This window comes from Sus scrofa, chromosome 14, assembly GCF_000003025.6.
Source record: "Sus scrofa isolate TJ Tabasco breed Duroc chromosome 14, Sscrofa11.1, whole genome shotgun sequence".
NCBI classification, from domain to species: Eukaryota; Metazoa; Chordata; class Mammalia; order Artiodactyla; family Suidae; genus Sus; species Sus scrofa.
The window spans coordinates 63579848-63603288 of NC_010456.5; the positions used below are offsets into that span (position 1 = coordinate 63579848).

A 23441-nucleotide genomic window follows, 5' to 3' on the forward strand; every position below is an offset into this window, starting at 1 on the left:
AGTGGTGTCTAAACCAGGAGGATGCTACAGATGAATACACATATGGAGACTGATGGATGCTGCCCATCAGTATTCTCTTGCTGTTGAGTTACAGGTACCTTTGCAGCAGCATGGGGCGAGGCTCCTTGGTCCAGAAGCAGAAGGGCCACTTTCTGATTATCGTAATGTGCAGCTACATGCAGTGGAGTTAGCCCGCTCTGAAAACACGTGCAGAAACAACAACCAGTGTCAAAGTAGTCAAACCAGTGTCATAGGCCTAGATTAAGGAGATGGGATTAGAGCGGCTACAACATCGAGTGTCATGTACATTCTAGTTTCCACAATACTTGAACCCCAGCTTTCACCTCCTATTTCCGAAAGTGATCTTCATCCTATGAGATTTAAATATGGCTTAGTTATCATTTAAGTGACTGATGGCGTATACTAGTAAGTGCTTTTTGTTATCACACAAGTGGCCTGGGACATGTTGGCCAAGACCTCGTACCTTCCCAGCAGCATCTGGAGATGCACTTTTCTGCAGCAGGAGATTGGCAACTTCAAGCTTTCCATATTTTGCTGCCACATGAAGGGGAGTAAATCCTTTCTGGAAAAAAAAAAAAAAAGAAACATAAGAATAATGAATAACAGAAATGACACAAAGGCACCACTTTTCTGAATCTGATGAATTATTCTAATGGTGAAGAGCAATTAGCCTATATTTAAGGACCATGGTTGGTAGATAAGAGTTGAAGAGTCCCCTTGTCAACAATAACGAGCAGGATAGTTAATCGTTTTCTCTCTGTTGACTGAGCCACAAGAAGACACTAGTCCTGGGACTAACAAAGCATCTGAAAAGGATGAAGTTGGAAAGCTGTATCTGGGGCTTATTCTAGGGCCATTTTAGGATTTTGTGTTATGGGAAGAATAGGTTATACAGGGTCCCAGGCCCCATTTGGATTTGGAGGGCTTGGAAAATTCCAGGGAATGTCTAGACTGCCCATAATCTCACATCACCAGACTGGAGCCTTTCTCTTCCCCTTCCTCTATTTCCACATGTATACACAGGGCTGTGAGTCTATGCTGGTCCTTAGGGCGAGAAGTCAGAGATTTTCACCCATTAGCCAGCATGGGTGAACGTAACAATAACTCATGGTTCAATCTTGCTAATTCAATCATGGCAGAATTGAATCCTGAGAGTTGGGTAGCTGTACTTCCTTGCTTCTGGCTCCCACTAGGATCTGGGTTTTGACAGTCAGTCAACATGCACTGATAGGGCAGGCCCCAAGAATTACTAAGGACTGGTGGGTCATCAACATATTTGACCTCATAAGCCTAGAGCCAGCCAGAGCCAATGGGCAGCTGGCATGGTGGAGGGGCTGGGGCACCCCAAACCCTATCACCCACTGCTCCATTTTGATGTGAAATGACATCTAGGAACTTGCATCTCAACTCTCCTGAAGAGTCTAAGGAAGCACAGGGAGCAAATTTTGAGGTGGTCATCATTTATTGTGATAGTTTTCCAAGTATTTGTAATGACCATAGTTATCGTTTGCATGGATTACACATTAATGCTTCTTCTCTGCATCCAGAGAGTATCACACTGATTTCTAGTTCTCTAAGACATGCCATGGGCCAATTCATCTTGCTATCATACTTGCTAAGTTTACTTAATAGCAAAGAAAAATGAACTCTAAATTTTTTTTTTTTTTTTTGGCCTTTTGTCTTTTTAGGGCTGCATGCAGGGCATATGGAGGTTCCCAGGCTAGGGGTTGAATCAGAGCTATAGCTGCCAGCCTTTTCCACAGCAATGCAGGATCTGAGCCTCATCTTCGACCTATATCACAGCTCACAGCAATGCTGGATCCTTAACCCACTGAGCGAGGCCAGGGATGGAACCTGCCACTTCATGGTTACTAGTCGACTCATATTTGCTGCACTACAACAGGAACTCATAAAGTGAGCTGTTTTTTCTTAATGGCTGCACTTGTGGCCTGTGGCATATGGAAGTTCCTGGGCCAGGGATTGAATCCAGACTGCAGCTGCAACATACATGGCACCTGTGGTGGGCCGGGAATCGAACCTGCATCTCTGCAGCGACCTGAACTGCTGCAGTTGGATTCTCAACCCACTGTGCCATGGCGGGAACTCCTAGCTCTAAATTTTGCATTCTGCACTTAAAAAGCAACTGTGTGGTGGGTTATTAATTGAAGTCCTCAGAGTTGAGATTTAAAAAAATCCAGAAATCAGAAAATACAAGAACAACAACAAAACAGCAACAACAATGAAACAAGGAAAAGAAAAATCCACTTCCTGATGTAAAAGCATTACAACAGCATTAACCAACTGGACGTTGATAATATGGTATGTATACTTGGCCTTAGCAAGAGAAAGCTGTGGCTATGCTTTTAAACCTATCAAATCTATCAAATAACTTGCAAAAAAATATCTGACTCCAGATATCAACAAGGTTTCATTAGAAGATAATGTCCTGAGACAAGGAAGACATATAACCCACCAAATGACCTTGCCCCACCCTAGGGACTTGTTGACCATGTTAATCCTGGGATCCAAGGAGAGATGCAGTTGTACAGCTTTTGTACCTTTTCCCCTGAAGGAAACTGCAAAGAGGACAGAGCAGGATTCTTGGACTGGCTTTCATACCTTTGTTGTGATAGATAGAGATGCGCCATGATCCAAGAGGAATGCGGCTACATCTTCGTGCCCTTCTCGGGCTGAAAGGTGGAGTGGAGTGTACCCCGAAGTCGTGGCTGCATTTGGAGACGCTCCTTGCTGCAACAGCTGTTGTACTATGTCCGCTTTCCCCAACCGAGCAGAGATGTGGAGTGGGGTTTGGTCATCCTAAAGGGTCAGGTAGAAAGAATGCAAGGCTGATGAGCTCAGAAAACAATGTTGTCCTTACGAAAAATTCAGGCAACTTAGCTGCTTGGCGTCACAGGCTACATTGAACTTTGATTTAATATGTAAAAGAACCTGGCATAGGCACACCATGGTATATGGAATGGATGGCCAATGTGGACCTGCTGTATAGCCCAGGGAACTCTCCCTAGTATTCTGTGATAAACTACATAGGAAAAGAACTGGAAAAAGAATGGATGTATGTATAGGTATAACTGAATCCTTTGTTGTACAGCAGAAATTATCATAGTATTTTAAATCAACTATACTTCAATAACATTATAAAAAGAGAGGGGGAAACAAAAAGAACCTCATTGGGGTTCCCTGGTGGCCTAGTGGTTAGGATTCCTGCATCATCACTTTTGTGGCTTAGGGTGGTGGCATAGATTTGATCCCTGCCCTGGGAACTTCTACATGGCCAAAGATAGATAGATAGATAGATAAATTTAACAAGAACTTCATTAATTTTTTTCTTTAAGTTTCAGAAAGGTGGGGACGGTGAATTTAAGCACTTTAAATACCCTATGAAATAACCTATTAGCATGAGGATTGTGAATGGCAATTCTGTCTGTAAATTATCCCCACTACCATCTGCTATGCTTTAATCAACTTTTTAACCTCTTAATGACTCCTTTTTGGGGGAGATAAGGGATTGGATCCTGATAAAATACCTGGGAGGAAGGGATATGTTAGCTCTATCAGTTCTCATGTACTCATGTGGGATGAATTATTTTACTGGTGCTGCCTTCCCACAGTTAAAAGCAGGGGCAGGGGCAGAAGAGGGTGGCTGTAGAAGAGTCTCAGCTAAGAGGGCTGACTGGGGCTGATAGCCAGCCCTCCCCCTGCTTGCTGAGCTATCATCCTGGCATGGGCTGCATCCACCTAGAGTGGAGGGCCCCTTATTACTGCTCGCACAAAGACGCAAGGTGTCATTAAGTCCCGCACTCTTAAGGCCTTATCCCCATGATGGAGGGACAGCTTTTCTTCATTTGCCCAAAGTTGCCCTCTGGAGAGAAACCCTCTACTGGAATGTGAAAAAGTTGAGAAAAATACTTTAAATAGGGCAAGTTGAGAGAGGAGGCTGGAGCCCAGGCCACTGCTTTGGAAAGGTGAGGAGGATGAGGGTCAAGGTCAAAGCCCGGGGGTCTAAGTAACTAGTAGGAAGTGTGAGAAGTTAGGGGAGGTGCCACAAGGCAAAGGAATATGAAAATAGAAAGAGATGGTTGCCACAGAATAATCTCCTACAACTCAACTATTGCCAATACCACTGTTAAACACTAACCCAGTGGGTACACGCCCCAGGTGCTGTTCTAGGTGCTCCACCCACATTAATTCCTTAATCATCGCAACCATCTTATCAATGACAGCTGTCATTCTCAATTCCTATATGAGGAAGCTAAAAAAGGAAATGCAGCAGAGATGTTAATTAACTTGCCCAAAGTTATACAGTCAGAAAGGTGTGGACAAAGATTCAAACCCAGGCAGTCCGCTGTGGAAGATGGGCTAACAATGGTAGAGACTGTCTCGTTAATGACAAAATTATAAAGCCTATGGTCAATTTCAGCTCATGGGCAAAACTGTTTCCTAGAGGCAATGCTTCATATGTAACTAACCACACTCATATAAATGTGAGGTTTCTCGTCATGGGAGAGTATAGCCTCTCTTAACTGTTTAGTGGATTAACCCACATCCTTTAGATCAGGGATCAGAATAGTAAAATCCAGGGAAGCAAAAATCCAGCTGCTACATGGTTTTATTCTTTTTTTCTTTCTTTTTTTTTTTTTTTTTTTTTTTTTTTTTGTCTTTTTGCCTTTTCTAGGGCCTCTCCCATGGCACATGGAAGTTCCTAAGCTAGGGGTCTAATTGGAGCCGTAGCCACCAGCCTACGCCAGGGCCACAGCAATGTGGGATCTGAGCTGCGTCTGCAACCTACACCACAGCTCATGGCAATGCCAGATCCTTAACCCACTGAGCAAGGCAAGGGATCAATCTAACCTGCAACCTCACGGTTCCTAGTCAGATTCGTTAACCACTGAGCCACAACGGGAACTCCAGCTGCTACATGCTTTTATAAAGTTTTATTGGAACACAGTCATGTCCATTTGCTGATGTATTAAATGATGTACTGTCTGTCACTGTTTTCAGTCTATAATGACAAAGATGAGCAGCTGTGACAGGGACTGTGCATCTTGAGAAGTCTGAAATACTTAGATCAGGCCCCCTACAGATAAGGGACCTTTGTTTGCAGGCCCTCTGTAAAATCTACCAACTGGCCACCACAAACATTGGACAGCCAAGGTTTATGATCTGTGCCTAGAAGGTCACCATCTTTATACCCACCTGCAGATTTTATGCTTACGAAGATCTAGATGTGTCTGTTTCCACATTACTATGTTCATACTAGTTACTTTACTGGTTTGTACTATATTTACACTAATTAATTATACAATTACATAATACATTAACAGGTAAAATATGAGTATGAAAGGCTTTATTTTTCCCTAAGAAGACCAAGTTAAAAGCCTTGGAGAGACTAGATAGAAGTTGATAAAAACCAATTATGGTCAAATTAGAAATGGGTAGGAGAGGTGAATACATTGAGGGGGGGATTATAAAAGCCTAGAAATCTTCTGTACTCAAAGTGCTTCACAAATGCCTCTATTTTATCTCCTTTTAGCTCTAAACTGGAAACTGCAGAGTGTGTAAATAAATGGCAAATAAATGTACATTTCTATATTGAAGGGCTAACATTAACTGGTGGAGGTACTTACATATCTATTCATGATTCCTGACCTAAACTGCCACCTTGACAACAAGACCAACTACTTGTCAAGAGAGTGACAGATGAGCAAGTTTCTTCTGGAGGGTAAACACCAGGCAGAGAATGTCGTATTCATACTCAGCCCTGACATTCTTCTATATTCCATGTTCTGTGAACACCTCTGACCAAGTCTCGGGGTTTATGGTTTCGCAGCTTATGGGGAAAAGTTAAAACTTCTTTTTTTTCTTTTCTTTTTCTGTTTTTTTTTGGGGGGGGGTTTATTTTTTGGCCACACCCAAAGCATGGGGAAGTTCCCGGACCAGGGGTCAAACCTGCACCATAGCAGTGATCTGAGCCACTCAAGTGACAATGCCAGATTCTTGACCCACTGCACCACCAGAGGACTCCCCTTTTTCCTCCTGGGGCTGTGACAGCTGACATCTAAGTCAACCAAAAGAACTCAATTATGCTTCCAAATTGTGCTTGTTCTGGAAGCTTTGTGATGAGCCCTCTCCACAGAGTGCAGACAACTTTGGGCCAAGTCTAGGTTGGGTTCCTCAGCTGTTAGGGGCCAGCAGTGTGCCAAGTACACAAAGTTCTCTCTGGCACAAAGTTCTCGTTCCACTAAACTGTGTTGAGGAATTGAGCAGACACATGCGCAAGGAGTGGAGGTTTTCAGAGTTACTTGGGTGGAGATTTTTGTCACTGGTTGGGGTTCATTGCTTTAAAGACTCTCCCTGGGAGAGAACATGCCTAGGGTTAAAGGTTTTATGAACATCATTTCCTCTCTTGGAAACGCTTTCACGCATGGCACATACCTTAGCTTTAGCTTCCACCTGAGCTCCGTCTTGCACCAGATACCGCACGACTTCGGCTTGGCCGGACCGAGCCGCCATGTGCAGCGCTGTCTCTCCTCTCTGGGGAACAGGAGCCAGAGTAAGTTAATGGCAGCTCTGAAGAAGAGTGGTATATATGTATATATACATGTTTTGGCCATGCCACAGCATGTATAAGTTCCTGGGCCAGGGATCAACCTCAGCCACAGCTATAACCAGAACCAAAGCAGTGACAACATAGAGTCCTTAGCCCTCTGAGCCACCAGGGAACTCTGAAGCATGGCATGTTTTATTTGTCTGAAGTTTATGATGTAGGGAGTTCCCACTCTCACTGGGTTAAGGAGCCTATGATGTCTCCATTAGAATGTGGGTTCAATCCCTGGCCTAGCTCAGTGGGTTAAGGATCTGGCATTGCCACAAAGCATGGTGTAGGTCACAGATGCAGCTCAGATCCCAGTGTTGCTGTGGCTGTGGTGTAGATCAGCAGCTGCAGCTCTGTTTCGACCCCTAGCCTGGGAATTTCCATATGCCGCAGGTGTAGCCATAAAAAGGAAAAAAAAGTTTATGATGTAGGATTTTTTTAAAAAAATAAAAAGTAGTCCCAAGCACCTCCTTATTGAAAATTGGAAAGATAGCACGTGAAATACACATGCATTTCCCAGGAACCTGGTCCACGACAGAAAACTTCAGCATAAGCCCAGGGAACCTGGTTAATCAGCTACAATGTGGCCTCATTGGGGGTTGAAAGGCAAATGCTGCTGGGCCAAAGCAGGAAAGCAGATGAGTGAAGAGGGCAGGTGGGGAGGCCTTGTGGAAAGAAGCCAGCCCCTGTCCTGCCCAAGGAGGCTCGGCCCCCTGGCATGGGCAGGTTGCGGTAGGAACTCTGTGGGGTGCCAGCCATATCCTGCCACACCTTCCAACTTTGAAATAGCAGCAGTCTAGATATCTATCTGTGTACACTTCTTGAATGTTGGTCAAAAAAAAAAAAAAAATCAGAATTGAAAACCAAACAAAACCAAAAATGCTATGCGGGCAATACAAACACACCCAAGGACCAGATTCAGCTTGCCTGCCTTTGGTTTGCTTTATCCTTGGTTTATTCCCTGCTTTATCTCATCAGGTCATCATCCTGGCCTTGGGACATTACCCCAATGGTGATTTTCTCTGCCAGTGGTTTCCCTACCGCCACACCTGCCCCTTTTCACCAAATAGACTTTAATTCAGATTATTTCTTCAGTTATTTAATAATAATAATAAAAACAAAAGCAACATAGAAAACCCGGATAGAACGAAATGTACAAAAGTAATAAAAATCAAATATATTTTCTAGATACTCATGTTGCAACAGAACAAAAGGTGGGGGAAAAATGTAATTGTAATGTATACATGTAAGGATAACCTGACCCCCTTGCTGTACAGTGGGAAAATTAAAAAAAAAAAAAATATATATATATATATATATATATTTTCTTGCAAAAGGGAAATCCACCTTTAAATTCCTTTTATAAATTTTACTTTGCTTTATAGGACATCCACCTCTGTGGAAGGATATGCAGAGACACATTTTGCAGGAAACATGCTGCTGTATTTACTGGAAAGGCATTGAGGAGGTAAGCAATCCTGTTACCTAGTGTTCTCTTTGCAAATGAAAACATTCTCCCCCTGGCATGAGTACCAGGAAAGTTTGCATTCAGCTGAGGGCTGGTCTGTTTCTGTCTTATGGGTGTGCTGATTCTAGCTGCTAGAAGACATAGAGCCTTTCTGGGTGGCCCCCCTAAGGGTAAGGGTGCAGGACCTTATAGCTTGCCTTTTCTGTGCAGAACGTTGCTCATTTTATTTCACCTCTTTGGTGCTCATGAGTTGACTAGTGTTGTCACACTTGGGGTCTGGGTACGAATATTACGATGATGTTAAACTTAAAATCCTGAAAATAATGTCAAATGCCACATACAGATCTAGGGTGATAAATTATTCCTCTGACATTTAGTATGAAGTGAATCTTACAGTTCTGCAGAACAATGCTTAGTGTGGGAAATTAACAATATCATCCAATGATGAATTGAGTCATAGGTTTGCTATAACACCATCCAATACATTAAATTAGGATAAATTACTCGGAAGTTACTTGCAATCACAATAACGATAGTTTTGGAACCACCTTCTCAACATGCAACATTTCTTAATGCTTCTATTGAAAAAAAAAATTCTCTCCCTCCACAAAGCTTTACTTTTTAAAAGCGTAATATTCACTAGTAATATGCACAGTCCTTAAGTCTTAGCAGTTTGTGACCAGCTAGCGATTGAATGGATCTTGCCTTTGAATTAAAGGAAACCACAGATATTTTCAAATTCTGTCCTTTTAAGTAGTCAAGTTAAATGGTGACTAATGTATTTACAACAAAAAATAAGTAGATTGAGAGCAATCTTCGCCTGTTTCTTAAATGCACACAACTGGACGTACTTTGTTAAAAGGGTACTTACCACGTTAGTGGTGTTTGGTGAGGCTCCATGATGCATCAGTTGTGACACAATATTTACATGTCCCATGAAGGCAGCAACATGGATTGGAGTAAGGCCCGACTGGGGGAAAAGAGGGAAGTGTCAGTTTGTTGACCAATCATAAAAAAGGTTTGTCTGCCTGCCATCTACCCATCTATCCATCCATCCATCCATCCATGTTAAGATGACCAGTTTACCAATCAGATCAGAAAACATCAAGACATCACCCCTCCATCATGGATTCTATAAGGTATCAATAATCATCATTTCCCTAAAGCAAGTTCTGTGATTATGAAAGGCCTATGTCATAACCATTAAAGAAGAAAGGCTTACTTCAATTATTTTATTTTTCTTTTCTCTTCCCTTCTCTTTTGTCTTTTTAGGGCTGCACCCATGGCATTTGGAGGTTCCCAGCCTAGGGGTTGAATTGGAGCTGCAGCTGCCAGCCTATGCCACAGCCACAGCAATGCCAGAGCCACGTCTGTGACCTACACCATGGCTCATGGCAATGCTGAATCCTTAACCCACTAAGTGAGGCCAGGGATCAAACCTGAGCCCTCATGGATATTAGTCTGGTTCATTACTGCTGAGCCACAATGGGGCCTTCTATTTTACACATTTAATATAGCTCTATAAAAACAATTTAGAGAGAAACAACTTGAAGGTTTTTTCCCTTTGCTACTAAGTCTTCCTTATCCCTACAATTGTGTGTGGGTGTGTGTATTTGTGTGTGCATTGTGCACATATGTATGGAGGGGGGACATGTGTGTGATTACATACACAAGAGTAAAAGGTCACCTTTATTTCAGACCCTATTCTGGCCTTTAATAAGGACTCCCATGCACTCAGAATAACTGATTATACTACACATGAAAGAGCAGGGCAGGAACACAAAGCCATCCCTCTAATAAAAGAGCAGATCAGCATTAATGGTCCCAATCATGTAAATTTTTAACTTGATGAGGATTATAGATTATGATAATTAAGGCAACTTGAACAGTGGTCACTAGACTAGACCCTAATTTTTATGTGTACTTCAAAAGCTTACACACTGCCCCCTCAAACACTGGTGCTTCGTATATAAAATGATTCCATTTTAAAAAGTGAATTCCATAATTTGGGGGAAAAAAAATTAATAGGGCTAGAAAAAGCTAAGAGCAAAGGAGATAACTAATTCCGACAACAATTTTAGTATGTTGAAAAATTTGTGAAAAGAATTTAAATACAATGAAAGTGAGACAGATCTGGTTGCTCAGATTTCAACTGGTGGGAACTGTGGGAAATAGGGAAAAGAACTGTGTTCTAATTTGATGCCTTTTCCCATCAGCAGGGGGCGTGGGCGGGACGTGGTCTGCACCGCCTTTCCAAGCTCTCAGGGAGCACAGAGCTGGCAGTGGAACCTTCTTGTCACAGGAGGCATCTCTGCACCTGTATTGAGACACCACTCAGAAATCTCCTTTTATTTCAGAGCCCATTCTGGTCTTTAAAAAAGGGTTGCTGTGCATGAAGAATAAAGTTATTATTTTACATTGAGAATAACTGGGTGGGAGTTCCCATTGTGGTACAGCAGAAATGAATCTGACTAGGAACCATGAGATTGTGGGTTTGACCTCTGGCCTCGCTCAGTGGATTAAGGTTCTGGCGTTGCCATGAGCTGTGGTATAGGTTGCAGACACGGCTTGGCTCCTGCACTGCTGTGTGCTGTTGTGTAGGCTGGCAGGTCTGGCTCCAATTGTACCCCTAGCCTGGGAACCTCCATATGCTGTGGATAGGGCCCTAAAAAGCAAAAAAAAAAAAAAAAAACCAAAAAAACCCCCCAAAAAAACAAACAAAAAAAAACACCACCACCACCACCACCAACAAAAAACCAGAAAAGGAATAACTGGGTGCCTACTATGAAGCCAGAAGACTCCTAAAAGAGGGAATCAGTATTAGTAATTCCATCATTTAGTATTTCAATGTTATAAGTGTTAGAAGTCACAGCAAATATTTCATTTTCAGGTAAGAAATTGAGGCAAAGCAATCAACAAAGATTAGACTAGAGCTTAGTGTTTATATTTGCTTTAAATCCTATAGTCTTTATGGATACAGTCAACAAATCTTTACTGAATGATCTGTTGTGGGATCTACTGGGTTGTGGGTATATTAAGACCAATAAGACCTGGGCCTGCCTTGATAGAGCCTGTGATTTCTTCTGGGAGAGCAGGGGGAACGGCTGGGTCACAAGCAATCTGGCTGGACAGGAGCTTAAGGGAAATATGCACAGAATGAGGTGATGGTTCCTCAGAGAAGCTCCTGAACCAGGACAAGGGTTAGGGAGAATTCCTGGAGAAGGTGGCCCCAGATGTGGTCCCAAAAGTCATGCAGAACCAGGCCGGAAAGGTGGTGTAACACATGGAGGGTGCAGAGACATGGAGTGACCAAAAAGGGAGTCCAGTCTGGGGAAGTGCCAATGATTAGAGTCCATTGGGACCAGGGTGTTTGGGGGTAGGTGGGGGAGGGGTGAGTGTGGAGGGTGGAGGCCAGGCTCGGTTTGCTGTGGTACCAGCTCAGCCCTGATCCCGGTGGATCACTTTGCTGAGTTCCCTGTCAGTGTGCACAAAAGAAACCCACAGCTAGTCCTTTACTAACCTGGGCAACCCCGTGTTGCCTTAATTCTGGGCTTTTCCCCAGCGCAGTCCCCGCTTCACAAACACACGGAGGTTATGTTATATAGAGTTTCTTAACTGGCATGTGTGACCTTCTGAGCCAGTTGTGGGAGGCTGGACTGCACACCATAAAATGGTCAGTAGCGTCTCTGGCTTCCATCCACTAGATGCCAGTAGCACCATCCAGTTGTGCAACTAGAATATTTTCAGACATGGCCAAATGCCACTCCCAAATACAGCATTACAGGATTTGAGAAGCACTGCATTACAGGATTTCATAAAAATTATGCTTTTTCTCACATAAACTATCCCTTGATCATGGCATACAGGTCTAGGTTATACTTCTAGTCACAAGAAGATGTGTTTGTACTCTCTCGCCCCGACTTATCTGCCCTCCTTAGGACGGATGGCCCCTTAGGCAAAGGGTTCAGAAAGTAGTCTGACAACCACAGACAGCAAAACTAGTTTGTCAGTTTGTGGCTGGTGAGGCTATCTTCCCAGCACATGGGGAACCTCAGAAACCCTCCACTTCTCACCTCGGTTACGGCTTGGATGGATGCACCGTGTTTCAGTAGGAGTTCCATGACTTTAATTCGGTTTTTCTTGCAGGCGATATGAAGAGGGGTAAAGCCATTCTGCAAGAGAAAAAGATATGCGGGTTCCATTACATTCCACCAAGATCCTCTTCCACTGGACACGGTAAAATCGATTTGCTAAAGTAAGGTTCGGCCAAGAACTGGAAATGAGCAGAAACGACGAGGATTTAAACCAAATGTTGATTCTTGTTTGGAAGCAGAGATGGCCTACCTGCTCCCAGGAACCCAAGGTGCCCTGCTAATCACAAACAGGAGGCAAACGTTGGTGACAATCTCCTGGTAGCTAAAGCAAAAGGCCGTGCATTTTCTTAGACTATTTTATTCTGGAATTCACTCTGAAATAATTGGTCCTTCCTCTAGTTCCTTTCAAACACAGACTAAAAACAGCTGGGCCAAACTTTTGCTCTCACCGCCAAAACTTCACCAATGCCTATTCTGACTTCTCTGCTGCATTTTAGGACAACTATTCAATCAGAGCTTAAATACTGTGATTTCTTCCAAGTGTTACGATTAACTTCTTAAGATGGACACTTAAGGAGTTCCCATTGTGGTGCAGTGGAAACAAATCTATTATCCATGAGAATGTGGGTTCAATCCCTGGCCTCTTTACTCTATCCTCTTTTGGGTTGGGGATCTCGCTTTGCTGTGGCCGTGGTGTTGGCCGGCAGCTGCAGCTCCAATTCGACCCCTAGCCTGGGAACTTTCATGTGCCGATAGTGTGGCCCTAAAAAGAAAGAAGAGAAAAAAAAGATTGACAGTTAAGATTTTTTCTAGGCGTTCCCATCGTGGCTCAGTGGAAATGAATCTGACTAGCATCCATGAGGATGCAGGTTTGATCCCTGGCCCTGTTCAGTGGGTTAAGGATCCAGCATTGCCATGAGCTGTGTTGTAGGTCACAGACATGGCTCGGATCTCACGTTGCTGTGACTGTGGTGTAGGCCAGCAGCTACAGCTCTGATTCAGTCCTTAGCCTGGGAAGCTCCATATGCCATAGGTACAACCCTAAAAAGAAAAAAAAAAAGATTTTTTTTTTTCTAAGTGTGAAGTAGTTGCTTATGTCAAGGAAACAGAAAGTTAAATAACTCAACACTATTTGGATTATTGGGTTGAATATTTCACCCAATAAAAGAATCTGCTTTTAAACAAATTATCTACCAAATTGGATTGCCTGCTAACTGAGACCATGGAGCCTATTTGAGTTGCCACGGACAACTATAGAACAACAGGGTCCACTATGAAAGCTTAGGTCAAAGTTACTGCAGGTTCTTCTGTGGCTGTTTTAAGACCATTTGCCAGGCCATAGTCCATTCCAGATGACCAGCTACATACAACCTCCATGACCTCCTAAGGTTGTGAAATCTTCAGAGTCAGCGGGAAATGAAGTTGACAGCCCACACCCTGTTTTAAGGCTTTCTTTCTTGCATGGAAAAATGAGTCATGACTGTTCATTTCTTTTCCTCCTTTCAAGTCAGGATCCAATCTATGTCTGATATTCCAGGCTGATCAACAGCTCTTGAAATGCTACTCTGGGAAAAGCTTTTAGAATTTCAGTGGAAGCTTCCTAGGGTCTTCAGTGCTCCTCTCTGCCCTCCCTCTCCTTCCCACTCCAATTCTCAGAGCCCTCGGAGCCCCAAGGGCACTGGGGACCCATGCTGCTAGGGTGACCCCATCAGCTGCAGGGGAGCAGAGACCCTTCCTAAAAGGCTTGATCACATGACAGCCTATACTGCCAAATTGTTAGTAAACACACACACATTTTCCCTAGCACTTGGGGACATATTTTTTTCCATGTAAACCTATGTTTACGTGGGTGCTTATACTGAACTGAATCCAAAGAGCCCACTAAATTGCAGCCATTTATTTTTCTAAAGACAACAAACACCATCTCATTATGAAAATCAAACTATGTAGTACAGCTGAGGATTAAAACAGCAACTCATTGTAGGAATTAAGAATACAAACCATCGGATCTGATGTGGCTGTGGCATAGCCACAGCAGCTCAGATTTGACCCCTAGCTTGGAAACTTCTATATGCTGCATGCGTGGCTGTTAAAAAAAAAAAAAAAAAAAAAAAAAGACTACAAACCAGACCCAACTTTGTATTATAAGGAAAAAGAGAGGACAGGTACTATTTCATTAACTTACATGGTTAATGTACCATCAAATTTCAGCTCACAAATTCCTAGACCTCTCATGTTCAAGATAAAGATTTTTGGTTATTTTGCCTCATATTTTTAGATCTCAGAAAAAACTTTTAATTCACAGAGTGATAGATTTACCTACCAGAAGATAAGGTGACTGCCTCCATAGTTTTACACTTGAACAGTCTTTGGGCTTCATTTACATAAGAAAATCAGGAGCGTGACATTATGGTTAATGATTTAGCCTCACCAGCCACGCTATTTCCCTAAAGGCTATTTGAAGGTTGACCAGAAGGACACTTTACTGAACTAGATTTTCTGCGTTCACCTCCTGAAAAGGAATCCCTTCCCATGCAACAGTAGGTAGCCTGTGGTCAGCAAGATGACATAGGCTGGACTTGTTAGTTGAGCCACTCACCAGGGCTTTGGCATTGGGGTTAGCTTTTTTGTCCAAGAGAACCTTGGCGACTTTGTAATGGCCACAGTGGGCAGCCACGTGCAGGGCGGTCAGATAGTCATTGGTGACGTCATCCACAGGCACGTTATGCTGGAGGAGAAGCTGGACGCAGTTTAAATGATCCCCTTGTGTAGCCATGTGCAGTGGAGACAATCCATTCTAGAAATCAGAAGAAAAACAGAGTTTATTGTTTTACCTTCCAAACACGGATGTGCCATACAACATGGTACAAATACGAATGTAAGAAAACCCTAGATTTTCAACATGAAAATACCTTTTTTTTCTTTCCCTTTTCTGGCCATGCCCACAGAATGTGGAAGTTCCCAGGTCAGGGATCCAACCTGTGCCACAGCAGTAGCAATGCCTAGTCCTCAACCCACCAAGCTATTAGGGGACTCCATCTTTTGAAAAGGTTTTGTGACAAGTGTTTCCATCTATGGCTACTTTTCAAACTCGTCTTCCCACTTCTTCTATCAATGGAAAACAAAATTTCAAAGACAACTTCTTTCTTTGATTTAAAAAGACCGCGAAGTCCACTAAGGTCCATTATTTACTATATTCCCAATAAACTGGAATTCTTAATATTTAAGACTGAAAGGATAAAATAAAGGCGGCAACAGATGGGTGTTCACTAGACTGGTTTTTATCTTGTCCGTGTTACCACCACTTGGAATTGAATACTCTATTGATCACTTTTAAAAAAGTTCTGAATATAACACATTTCATCATCTATCACCATAGAAAGGAAAACTTTTCCCTTTTCTATCAATCTAGTGCCCCCATGTGTCTATGATGAGGAAAGGCAAGGCTTTGATGAACTCAACTAAGGCTGGCCTCAGTTAAAGTCAACTGGGCTCAGTGACAGGTCATCAAATGCAGTAAGAATAAGTAAAACAATCATTTTGAGAGCATGAGTGGGGCCAAAGGTTAAAAAAAAACCTTTAAAAAGGCTAGAGTAACATTTAGCATTCAACACACGTTTCCTAAGGAAGGCAAAAACAAGGTAGAAGATGTCAGTCCCTTCAGGTACCCTTTCAATGTGGAGGCAACATGGAGAAATCTGGGGAGTTCCTAGAGAATCCAATTATCAAGAGAGGCTCTATTAATTACTGTAAACTAGTTTAACCTATGCTTGAGGTGGGGGGAGTGAAAATTCAGTTTCCGAAAGAACTGTCATCAGTGGACTATCAAAATAGTGATTTATTAAATACACACTAATGGGAGTTCCCATAGTGGCTCAGCAGGTTAAGAACCTGACAGAGTATCTGTAAGGATGCAGGTTCGTTCCCTGGCCTTGCTCAGTGGCTTAAGAATCCCGCATTGCCATAGGCTATGGCATAGGTCACAGATGTGGCTCAGATCTGGTGTTGTGGCTGTGGCATAGGCCTGTAGCTGTAGCTCTAATTCGACCCCTAGCCCAGGAACTTCCATATTCCGTAGATGCAACTGTAAAAAGAAAAAAATGCATGGACAGACTCGGTATTTCTGAATCTTCTGGGCCAAGTTAAATTCTCCTAATTTATTCATGAATGACATAAAACAGGACTTCAAGATAAGGAAAAAACAAAAACAAAAACAAGCCTTCCTTTAGCTGCTGTCATGGCATCACTCACGCACCATGTCACATATTTCAACTATCTGTGTTACTCGAAAGCAAAAAGTTCATGGGTTCTACTTTCCCCAAATTGCCCCAGCAAAGAGCTGAGATCCATGCATAAATAGAAAGAGCTCCATAAATATCTATGTAAATGTAAAGCCCTCATATACTGTCAGTCAATCAGGATATTTCTGCCTAAAAAATTCCACTCAAACATTATGAACCAAAGTAGAAAGGAAGGTGCAACAAAGGATGAGGACAGTCTCATTTGAGATTCTCCCACCCACGAGCATATGCACTCATTTATTTCCTGCCAAAACATTCCTCTGCTTTATGTTTGGATACATTCTTGGGAGAAAATACGAAGTAAACAAAGCAACAAAATCTGAGAGAACAAATGACTTAGTGGAGAGTAGAGATGGGAAGCAGTGACAATAAATGAAGGAAATTCTCTAAGGAAACATAGAACAACCATATATGAGTGGGGAACTTATAGGTCATTAGGGAAGGACAAGGAAAAAGTAAAAATTGACACATAAATCAACTATACTTTAATAAAAATAATTAAAAAAAGAAAGTAAAGGTCATACATTCTTGAGGAGGGGTCTTATCACATACAGCATCTTTATCAAGCTGAAACTATGGATCCAGTATGAAGGGTTTTTTAAGCTCAGAAAGAGGGAAGTCATTCAATGACTATTCAGGGAGGGTCTCCTATGTGCCAGGATCTGCATTGTATAAGGCAAAGCTCTTTTTTTCATTGCACTGAAGGGGCAGCAAACAAGGAAAGAAAGTAAGAAGGCCTGTCTGAGAAGATAACATTTGAGTTGGGAAATGTGTGAAAACTGTAGAGATCTGGGACAAATGGAGAAAACTCAGTCTGGGGGAACAGGAAATGAGAATAAACTTAGTGTATTCTAGGACGTGAAAGGAGGCTGATTGGCTGCAAGATGGTAAGGGACAGAATGAGAGATGAAGCAGAGTGGTGGTCAGATTCTGGTAAGGACATATCTCAGGGCAGTGGGGGGGAGCTTCTGGATAAACATGGTAGATGTGACATCCATGTTCATCCATTCTTTCACCAACTCCACTCAAAAGCATGAACAGGATTTTTTTTTTTTTTTTTTTTTGTCTTTTGTCTTTTTGTCTGTTGTTGTTGTTGTTGTTGTTGTTGCTATTTCTTGGGCCGCTCCTGCGGCATGTGGAGATTCCCAGGCTAGGGGTCCAATCGGAGCTGTAGCCACCAGCCTACACCAGAGCCACAGCAACGTGGGATCCAAGCCGCGTCTGCAACCTACACCACAGCTCACGGCAACGCCGGATCGTTAACCCACTGAGCAAGGGCAGGGATCGAACCCGCAACCTCATGGTTCCTAGTCGGATTCGTTAACCACTGTGCCACGACGGGAACTCCGCATGAACAGAATTTAAAAGGAAAAATTCACAAGGCGTGCATGTATGCGTGCATGTACACCCACGGGCTCACATGTGCAAGATAGGAAGCGAAAACACATGTGTGACATCTACAAACTTAGGAACATGAAAAGAGCTTTTAAGTGTGTTAGCTCATCCAGCAGAAGAGAGAAGGCTGAAATCTAAGTTCTTGTTGAGGGGTATTGATAAATCAGTGTCTACTGCTAAATGTTGAAAAAGAAAAGCCCTGATATGTAGATTTGCCAATTACCACAGTGTAAAGTTTCCTATGCTATGACTGATTTCAAGCTATCAAAATGGTGCTACTGAATATGGAATTGGGAAGAGATGTACACAATAGGCTCAACAGTCTGGCTCCAATATACCACCAGGTATAATAAAGACAATAGATTTACCTCTCAAATGTCCATAAGGTGGAGGATATGGAAACATACTAACCTGGACAATAAAGATGAGGCTTGGGGCAAAAAGCAGGATTGATTTGCCTGCCTATGGAGTTGTCAGTCTCCAGGCTCTTACAACACAGCAAAGCCAGATGACTGCCCCCTTGTACCTTGTAGGAAACCTGGAATTTAATCTCCAGAGAGAGATTTTGGATGCAGGGGCCAGGGGATAGCAGAGGGCAGTGGTCAGTCTCTGGACTGAGAACAGATGCTCACAGAAGAAAGAAAGTTTAGGTGTTAAAAGAGTGTGGTCTCCAGAGTTAGACTGCCTGGGTTCAAATCCTTGTTCTGCCACTAGCTGATACATCTCCAGAAAGGTACTTTATCTCTTTGGGTCTCAGTTTCCTCATCTATACAAAGGGTGTAATAGTAAAATTAGTACCTCATAGAGTTATTGTCAGGATTAAATGGGTTCATATATGAAAGCACTTGGGACATCGCTATGTAAATATTGTCATCGTTGTTAGGATTAACGTATGCAGGGAGGACTGGGAGAATGACACATCTAGTTCCTTTTTCTTACTTTTTTTTTTTTTTTTTTTGTCTTTTTGCTATTTCTTTGGGCCGCTCCCACGGCATATGGAGGTTCCCAGGCTAGGGGTCGAATCGGAGTTGTAGCCGCCGGCCTACGCCAGAGCCACAGCAACACGGGATCCGAGCCGCTTCTGTGACCTACACCACAGCTTACGGCAATGCCGGATCGTTAACCCACTGAGCAAGGGCAGGGACCGAACCCGCAACCTCATGGTTCCTAGTCGGATTCGTTAACCACTGCGCCACGACGGGAACTTCCCTTTTTCTTACTTTGAATGCATTCACCCAGGTGTCCAGTGCAAAAGGTTAGAGGATTCACACCTCAAAAAACTGAACTTCCCAGAGAAAATGGCAACTTATCCCGAAATGAGGGACCTTCTCCGACCTACCACCACCTTTCTGTCTTTATCAGTTAAATGATATCTTGCCCTTGTTCCTTGATAGAAGATAATATGAGAAAAAGAATGTGTGTGTGTGTGTGTGTGTGTGTGTGTGTGTGTGTGTACAGACATATGTATGACTGGGTCACTTTGCTGTACACTTGAGAGGAGCCGTGGCCACACTCTTCCACCCTACTGTGAGTGCCTGGCACTTAACAGTGGGAAACCCTCATCAGGAAAGAGAAAGCCAACACCAACAAAGAGAAAAAAAGGAAATCTAAGGGGTTAGGGTCAGATGAGAGGCAGAAAGAATTTAAAGAAAAGTCATCCTGAATGTTCTCAGAAAGGCCACAGAATGTATTGCATCCATAAAACAAGAACTAGATGCTTTACGTAAAGAAGTTCTCAGAGGACAAGCAAATGTTCTTGCATTCTAAAAGCACTAAAGAAAAAAAATCAAGGCAATTTCTCAGGGAAAAAAAGCCAAGTAGATAATGAGATGAACAACAGGAGAAGAAAGATGAGACAATGATTTGCTTTTTAACTATGTCTATATTGCTTTGATAAAAAGATAAAATGCAACACCAGATCCTTTAACACACTGCTCCAGGCTGGAGATCAAACCCATGACTCTGCAGCAACCCTCACTGCCATAATCAGATTCTTAACTCACTGTGCCACAGCAGGAATTCTGAAACATCACTTTTTTTCAGGCAATCATCGTATGTTCTTTTCGGACATGTCAATTTTTCCAAAGGCCCAAAGAAAGTGTAATCCTTCTAAAGTTTTCTGTCTTTATCAGTTAAATGATAAATGATATCGTGGGCTCTGTAACAGTCTGTGAACTCTCGAGAAATACACTGATGGGCTGGAGAGAGCACCCAGATTTTAGACTGAGGATCTTGTAGTCTTTCTTTCCCCAACAAACCATCATTACTGAGCTATGAATATTTCACAGAATACGATCAAGCAGTAAGTGTTTCTTTAGAGAAGATAATACGAGAAAAAAATGTGTATCGTATATATATATATACATATATACACATACGTATGACTGGGTCACTTTGCTGTACAGCAGAAATTGATAGAACATTGTAAATCAACTAATAAAAATTTGTTGTTTTAAAAGAAAGATTTATGCATACTAAACAAAACAGAACAAAACAAGCAGTAAGTGTTCCTGGCACAAAACAAAAGAAAACCAAAAGCAACACACACACACATACACACACCAATATAGTCAAGTGTGTTCCCACCTAAAGGTGTCATAAATCCAAACTTAATTCTGAAGATCTCCAAAGCCTGGGTGTATAAAGCCACTCTAATTGCTAAATTCAAACTATGGCATTTTCTTTGTAATTCAAAGGCTGGGTTAAGCATCAGTCAAGGGATTTAAAACTAAATCCAATGTGATACCCAAACACCTGGGGAGAACTTACCTTGGTTTTTGAGAGAATGGGGGCAGCTCGATCAAGCAGCATTTCCACCACCTGCTCATGACCACTCCTGGCTCCACAGTGCAGCGGCGTCAGACCGTCCTATTGAATGAAGGCAATACCTTCAGTTACATCCGATGGGAAAGTCTATAAATGCACGTATTTCATCAGCAGAGCATCCAACATGCTGCGGACCAGTGAGATTTGCTCACGGAGCGCACAAAATAATTGTATATTTTCAACTAGAGGAATGAATTGTTCATAAGTTTAAGTAGTTGCCAAGTGTATAATTTCCCACATATTAGAAAGCTGACATTTAAAAATTTAATTGTTTTTTCACTCACAGACAGAGAGATGGTTGCCAAGGGGGAGGTGGGGGGAGAGGGATGGACTGGGAATTTGGGGTTAATAGATGCAAACTATTCCATTTAGAATGGATAAATAATGAGGTCCTACCGTACAGCACAGGGAACTACATCCAGTCTCTTGGGATAGACCATGATGGAAGATAATATAAGAAAGGGAATATATACATATATATATATATATGTATATATATATGTGTATATATATATATATATATATATATATATATGACTGAGTCACTTTGCTGTATAGCAGAAATTGGCACAACACTGTAAATTGACTATACCTTAATACAAAAAAAAAACAGTTAAAAAATGTTTTAAATTTAAATGCCCTCCCTCCCCCCAACAAAAAAAGGAGTTCCCTGGTGGCTCAATAAGGTAAGGATCCAGCATTGTCACCGCAGTGGCTCAAGTAGCTGCAGTGGCACAAATTTCATCCCTGGCCTGGTAACGTCCACATGCTACAGGTGTGTCCAAAATATATATATATATTATATAACTGTTTCACTACTCTTTTTGACTATCCAGTGGAATCTCGGGTGCTATAAGTAACTTGATATCCACCATTTTAAAAAAATATACAAAAAAAATATACAAACCTTAAAAATAGGAATTTGTAACAGAAATTTTATATTGTTCTTTTTTTTCCTACATGTCTATTTCCATTCCACTTCCCCCTCACAATTTTATGTTCACGTAATGTAACTTCATTCTTGAGTGTTTTTTTTTTGATTACTGTATCGTGTTTCTCTGCCATGAAAATATACACATTTAAATTTTAAAGAGTTTAATGATTTCCTGAGAACATAAGTCTTTATTTAAAAATCAAAAATAGGAGTTCCTATCATGGGGCAGTGGTTAACGAATCCAACTAGGAACCATGAGGTTATGGGTTCAGTCCCTGGCCTCACTCAGTGGGTTAACAATCCGGCGTTGCCATGAGCTGTGGTGTAGGTCACAGATGTGGTTCGGATCTGGCGTTACTGTGGCTGTGGTGTAGGCCAGCGGCTAAAGCTCCGATTGGACCCCTAGCCTGGGAACCTTCATATACTGTGGGATCAGTCCTAGAAAAGGCAAAAAAAAAAAAAAAAGACTTAAAAAAAATCAAAAATTAATCTCCTGATTGGAATTATCATAGCTATTCAAACATAGTGGATCAACAGAGCAAAAATATATTACAAATTTTATGCTTATTAAGCAAGAGCAACAATTTATTAAAAATTCCTCTTCAAACAAGATGTATTTTTTTCCACAACTAGTTCATGGATCTACTAATGAATATTATTTATTGCTAGAATGAGACAAAGTTCAGCATTAATCTCTCCCCAGTTTTTGTCTTTGTAAATGTTAGTGCTGAGACAGCTTGTCTGCATAAATAAGCAGTTGGATTTTTGTTTTGACAGTGCCACTAATTCTCTAAACTTCTGAATTATATGCCAGAAAAAATAACTTAATAACCTTTCATCAAAGATTTTGTTCAATGATCCATCATAAGACCACCCCATTAGGTCCTTCCTGTTTGTTGGCAGCCATAGGATGTCTAAGCATTTGATATGCAGAGGAATTGGTTATTTAAACAGTAGAATCATGTCTTTTTTGTTTTTTGTTTTTTTTTTTTTTTTTGGTTTTTGGCCATGCCCTTGGCATGCTTAAGTTCCCAGGCCAGGGATTGAAACTGTGCCACAATAGCGACCTGAGCCACAGCAGTGACAATGCTGGATTCTTAACCCTCTAGGCCACCAGGAACTCCAAAATCATGTAATTTTAACAGGATCCCAGGATTCTGAACTCTTCCCTTTGCCCTTCCCCCTTGCCCTCAGAGGTTTTGCATCCTGGGGCCCTGTGGGCCAGAGTTAAGATTCAGGGCTTTTGGAGTTCCCGTCGTGGCTCAGTGGTTAAAGAATCTGACTAGGAACCATGAGGTTGCGGGTTCGATCCCTGGCCTTGCTCAGTGGCTTAAGGATCCAGCATTGCCATGAGCTGTGGCTCGGATCCCATGTTGCTGTGGCTCTGGTGTAGGCTGGCAGCTACAGCTCCGATTGGACCCCTAGCCTGGGAACCTCCATATGCTGAGAGTGCAGCCCTATAAAGCAAAAAAAAAAAAAAAAGATTCAGGGCTTTTTTTGGGAGTTGGGGAGAAGGGCTATCATATTAAAGAAATGTATTTGCATTGTATTTTGAGAAAGAAGAATGAACAGAGTTGAGGAAGTGGAAAGTTACTCACTTAAAACTACCTCAGTGGCTCCAAATCCTGTGGAGGCGTTTTCACTCACCCTGGTTTCTGTGTTCCCCAACTTGAAAATTCCTGCTCTTTATACTTAATATCTACCCTAAGGGTAGGCAATTTGAAAATACATCAAAAGGAGTTCCCTTTGTGGCTCAGTGGGTTAAGAACCCAACATAGTGTGTCCATGA

General features: G+C 42.1%; 1 protein-coding gene across 1 annotated transcript in view; it reads right to left on the reverse strand.

The window, feature by feature from the left end:
- ANK3 (ankyrin 3) overlaps nt 1-23441 on the reverse strand; it is a 393067-nt gene that overhangs the window by 163694 nt on the left and 205932 nt on the right. The window contains 8 exon segments of the mRNA XM_005671012.3: nt 99-197; nt 485-583; nt 2641-2838; nt 6475-6573; nt 8974-9072; nt 12176-12274; nt 14796-14993; nt 20662-20760. Coding sequence (XP_005671069.2) covers nt 99-197; nt 485-583; nt 2641-2838; nt 6475-6573; nt 8974-9072; nt 12176-12274; nt 14796-14993; nt 20662-20760 — 990 coding nt within the window.